General features: G+C 71.3%; 1 protein-coding gene across 1 annotated transcript; it reads right to left on the reverse strand.

Annotated features, from left to right (window-relative positions):
* Positions 1-658: 658 nt before the first annotated feature.
* LOC138837633 (zinc finger protein ZIC 1) lies at positions 659-3,733 on the reverse strand. The gene is made up of 3 exons (XM_070036559.1): positions 2,698-3,733; positions 1,927-2,090; positions 659-1,580 (listed from the first exon to the last, which is right to left on the reverse strand). The coding sequence occupies exons 1-3, from the start codon at positions 3,731-3,733 to the stop codon at positions 1,386-1,388; spliced, it is 1,395 nt and encodes a 464-aa protein (XP_069892660.1). The 3' UTR covers positions 659-1,385.
* Positions 3,734-5,371: the final 1,638 nt, after the last annotated feature.

Here is a 5,371-nt window from a genome sequence, read left to right on the forward strand (position 1 = left end):
AAGAAGCAACTTCTGCCACACTGAGATTTAAGAATCTTTAATAAGGTACGAAAGGTTACCAAACAGTTCTGGGAGCTAAAGTGTACATACGAGGTTTTTTTCTTCTTCTTCTAGCCATAAATATTGAATTGCCGAAGCATGGAGAAACCGGCCCTTTACATGCGGATAAATATGGGAACTAGGAAATATATACAATAGGTGGTTGCATCTTTTTTTTTTGCCAAACGCAACGGACAGTTATAGTTTATATCTTTTTTAATATCACTTTACATAAACAAATGGAACAGTTTGACACGTAGATAGATCCAGGCTCATAACTAGACGGAGGGGATGGGCGGGGGGATTCCTGACAGGACTTTAAACAATCTTTACTGCACTAAAGCACTCAAAACTTTGGGACGAGATGGTTGCACTTTATACAAAAGAAAAAAAAAAGCACATGAATGCCAATAATATTCTGTCGGGGAGGACGTGGGGAGGGGGGGAGACTGTAATCGGTACAAAGAAATTCACATTTTGGTACACATTTACTAGAACATTCTGGCCATTCAGTACAAACAGTGGGCTTCGGGCCGCCCCTCCCCCCTCCCCCCTCCCCCCTCCCCCCACGCGGGGACCCCCACGCGAGGCCCCTGCCCGCCCGCTCCACACCGGAGGGGACTATGTACAGGGCCTAGCCGGACGGACGGACGGACGGGCTGGAGCCGGGAATTCTCTATTTACAGGAGAGCCAGAAGAGAAAGGGGGACGGATGCAGGGACACAGCCGCACCCCACGGACAGGAGGAGAGGAGGAGGAGAGGAGGAGGAGGAGGAAGAGGAGGAGAGGAGGGACGGGAGCTCAGAAAATAAAATAGAAACTACAACACCGTGGCAGGGCGAGGCCCGCACAGCCTGGGGGTCTGGGGTGCTGTGGGGTTCTGGAAGGGCCTCGGCCCGGCCGCCGCTCACCAGGCCTTTCCCAAAAGAAATCCACAGAAACCAAAATGAGGAGGGGGGTGCCATGTGTTTTTTAAATTAAAAAGAACGGAAGGAGATGGGAGGGCGCGGAGGGCGGGGAGGGTTACCGCGCCTGCGTCCGCCGCGCTCCCGGGTCTGGTTTTCTGGTGGACGACGCTGTTTTGTGTCTGAATTTTCCGTAGAAACCCGAGTCGGGGTGCGGGCCGGGGCCTGGCGGGCCGGGGCCGGGCGGGTACGGGGCCTGGCGGGCCGGGGCCTGGCGGGTACGGGGCCTGGCGGGCCGGGGCCGGGCGGGCCGGGGCCTGGCGGGTACGGGGCCTGGCGGGTACGGGGCCTGGCGGGCCGGGCGGGCCGGGGCCGGGCGGGTACGGGGCCGGGCGGGTACGGGGCCTGGCGGGTACGGGGCCTGGCCGAGGCCGCGGCCCGTCACACGTACCACTCGTTGAAGTTGGAGGAGAGCGCGCCGTGGCCGGCCGCGTGGTGCACGGCGGGCGCGGGCGGGGACAGCGCGCCGGCGGCCGGGCCCTCGGTGGACGGCGACACGATGGTGGGCGGCGTGGACGACTCGTAGCCGGAGCTGGCGGCGGGCGACGGCTGCGAGCCCTGGGACGACTCGTGCACCTGCCGGACGGGGACGGGGGGGGGGGGGGCTCGGTCGCCGGGAGGCCTCGGCCCGGACCCCCCCCCCCCACCCCGAGCTCGGGGGACCCCGACCCCGCCTCCCCGGCCGCGCGCGCGGGGCTGAGACCCGGCCCAGGCCTCGGCCCGGGCGGTGCGTCCCGGGCTCGGCGGGGGGACCCTGGGCCTCCCTGGGCCTCCCTCCTCCTCCTCCTCCTCCTCCTGCTCCTGCTCCTGCTCCTGCTCCGGCCGCTCCCGGCCCGGCCGGGCCTGGGGGAAGCGGATCCCCGCGCGCCCGGGCGTCCGAGGCGGGGAGCGCGGCGGCCCGGCCCGGCCCAGCGCGGCTCACCTTCATGTGCTTGCGCAGCGAGCTGGGGTGCGTGTAGGACTTGTCGCACATCTTGCACAGGTACGGCTTGTCGCTCGTGTGCACGTGCATGTGCTTCTTGCGGTCGCTGCTGTTGGCGAAGCGCCGGTCGCAGCCCTCGAACTCGCACTTGAAGGGCTTCTCGCCTGGGGCGGAGAGGGGCGAGGGCGGCGGGCGGCGGTCACCGCGGGGCCGCGGTCCCCCCGGGTCACCCCGCCGCTCCTCCCGCGCCCCCCGCGCCCCCCTGCTCCGGGGCGGACCCGGGCGTCCCGAGCCGGCCGCCTCCCGCGCCCCGGCCCCGCCGCGGCGTCCACGTGCCCGGGCTTCACCTCCCGCCCCGCGGCCGGCGGCCCCGGATCCCCCGCGGGCACCGGGACGGACCGACCGGGACCGACCGCGGCTCCGCCGGCGCGCAGCCCGGCGCCGTCCCCGCCTCTCCCGATCCCTCCCGCGCCGCGCTCTCCTCCTCTCCCGCGTCCTCCCCGCCGCCGGCCGCCCGCGCTCGGCCGGGCCGGCCCCGGTTCCCCGGACAAGCCCCCCCCCTCGCCCGGCCCGCGTCCCCCCCCCACGTTCCCAGCCCTCTCGGGGACCCTCCCCGCGCCCCGCAAGTTCCCCGGCCCGGACCTCCGATCGCGGGAGGCGACTTCCCGACTTTGCCCGGACTGGACGTCTCCGCACCCGCTCCCGTCGGGGGGGGGGAGGGCGCCCCCCGACCCCCCCCCGTGCCCCCCCCGGCCCGCCCCGCGCACTGACCTGTGTGCGTCCGCTTGTGGATCTTGAGGTTCTCGGAGCGCGCGAAGACCTTGCCGCAGCCCGGGAAGGGGCAGGGGAAGGGCTTCTCGCCCGTGTGCACGCGGATGTGGTTCACCAGTTTGTACTTGGCCTTGAAGGGCTTGCCCTCGCGCGGGCACTCCTCCCAGAAGCAGATGTGGTTGCTCTGCTCGGGGCCGCCGACGTGCTCCACGGTGACGTGCGTGACCAGCTCGTGCATGGTGCTGAAGGTCTTGTTGCACGCCTTCTTGGGGCTGGCGAGCTGCTCGGGCTCGACCCACTTGCAGATGAGCTCCTGCTTGATGGGCTGGCGCATGTAGCGGAAGAAGGCGCCGGCGCCGGGGTGCGCGGCCATGTTCACGTTCACCGGCGCGTAGCCGTGCAGCTGCGGGCCGCCGTACGGGTCCGGGCGCGGGCTGGTCACCTGGCCGTACTGGTCCGGCCGCGGGTACACGTCCCCCGAGAAGCCCAGGCGCATCTGGCCGTTGACCACGTTGGGCGACGCGTGGCCGGCCGCCTGCTCGGCGGCGGCGTGCAGCCCCGGGAAGAGCAGGTGGCCCGCGGCGTCGGCGGGGCCGTGCGGGGCCCCGAAGCCGCCGGCCGACGCGGCGAACAGGCTGTGCTGCGCGCTGGCCGCCGCCGCCGCCGCCGCCGCGTCGCCGAAGCCGCGGTTGCGGAACAGGAAGTCCCGGGTGGAGTTGAAGGCCGCGCTGGAGTAGGAGCCCACGGCGCCCGCGGGGTGGTGGTGGTGGTGGTGCGGGTGCGCGTGGTGGTGGCCGAGCGCCGCGGCCGCCGCGTAGCCCGGCGCCTGCGCCGCGAACGCCGTCTGCCCGGCCGACGCCAGCTCGTGCGAGCCGGGGTTCAGCTTGAAGGCGCCCATGCCGTCGGCGGCCGCGGCGAACGGGTTCAGGCCCAGGCCCACGTCCCGCTCGGCCGCGTCGCCCGCCGCGTGGTGGCGGGAGGCGCCGAACGTGGTCACGCCGAGCGCGGGGTACTGCGGCCCGGCGTCCAGCAGCATGGCGGCCGCGCGGGGCTGGACCCCGGCCTCCCGCGGGCCCCCCACCGTCGCCCGCCGCCGCCGCCGGGGAGGAGGCGGAGGAGGCGGGGAGGGGCGAGGGCGGGCAGGGGGGCGCCGACCCACCGGGCGGAGCGCCGCGCCCGCGGGCGGCCGGCCGAGGCCCCGGGGACGGCCGCGGGGACGGCGCGGGCTCCGCGCTCAGCGGCCGCCGCCGAGCGGGCCCGGCGCGGCGCGGGGGAAGGCGGGGAGCATCGCCGGCGCCCCCGGCCCCGGCTCACGCGAGGCGGCGCGCGGGACGGCCTCCCTCCCGGGCCCGGGGCATAGAGCGGGCGCGCGGCCGGGCGGCGCCGGGGCGGCGGGGCCGGGGACGGCGGTGCTGCCGCCTGCCTCCTCCTGCCTCCTCCTGCCTCCTCCTGCCTCCTCCTGCCTCCTCCTGCCTCCTTCCTTCCTTCCCTCCTTCTTTCCCTCCTTCCTTCCTTCCCTCCTTCCTTCCTTCCCTCCTTCCCTCCTTCCCTCCTTCCTTCTTTCCCTCCTTCCTTCCTTCCCTCCTTTCCCTCTTTCCGTCCTTCCTTCCCTCCTTCCTTCCCTCCTTCCTTCCCTCCTTCCTTCCCTCCTTCCTTCCCTCCTTCCTTCCCTCCTTCCTTCCCTCCTTCCTTCCCTCCTCCGGCCGCCCGCGCCTCTCGCCGGTCCCCGCGCGCCGCCGCCTCCGCGCTTCCCCCCCTTCCTTCCCTCCTCTCCGCTGGTTGTTGTCTTTCTTTTTCTCCCCCCCCCCAAAAAAAAAGAAAGAGGACGGGGTGGGGGGGCGGAGGAAGAAAAGAAGGGGAGCGGGCGAAGCCCCCAAGAAAAGGCGCCGATCACGCACAATGTCGTCTTTGGCGGCGCGTCTTCCCGCGGAGAAACTTTCACCTGGTCCGCCGGGCGCCGCGCGCGAGACTGATAGCGGCAATCATTCCTGCAGATAAATGAATTGAAAGGACGGCCGCGGCCCCCGCGGCCCCCCTCGCCCCCCGCGCGCCCCCCGCCCGCCCCGGCCCGCCCTGGATGAATGGGAGCCGGGGGGCGGCGCCACGTGACGCCGGCGCGCGCGCCCATTGGCCGCTCCGCGCGGCGCCCCCGCCCGCCGCCGCCCCGCGCGCCGCTCATTGGCCCGCCCGCCTCGTCCATCCCCGGGATTGTAGGAGCGCCTGACGGGCTCGCCCTCCCTCCCCGCCCCGCCCCCCCACCCGCACCCGGACACGCGGGGCCGGCCGGGAGCGGCCACTTATTTATTTATTTGTCCCCCCCCATCGTCGCTCAGGATGGAAAATGGGGATAAAGAAGAGATGCGTGTGCGCTGCTCCCGCTCGGACGGAGCCCATCCCCCTCCCCTCCCCTCCCCGGCCTCCCCCGACCTGCGCCCGGCGCGCGGGAGCCCCGAGCCGGGCCCGGTGCGCGCGGCCCGGGCCGTCCGGAAGGTCCCGACTCAGCAACTTTCTTTTCTGTGCCCCCCTCCCCCTCCCCTCCCCCTCCCCTCCCCCTCCCCGCGCAGCCGCCGAGCAGGCTTTTGTTACTGGCTTCTTTTGAAGTTGTCTCCCTTCCTCCGCCCGGGCTCTCCCTCCCCTGTGTCATCTCAGACCTGGGTGTGAGCGGGTGTGAGCG

The sequence above is a fragment of the Dipodomys merriami genome, unplaced genomic scaffold, assembly GCF_024711535.1.
Source record: "Dipodomys merriami isolate MVZ:Mamm:240054 unplaced genomic scaffold, mDipMer1.0.p SCAF_273, whole genome shotgun sequence".
Classification (NCBI taxonomy): Eukaryota; Metazoa; Chordata; class Mammalia; order Rodentia; family Heteromyidae; genus Dipodomys; species Dipodomys merriami.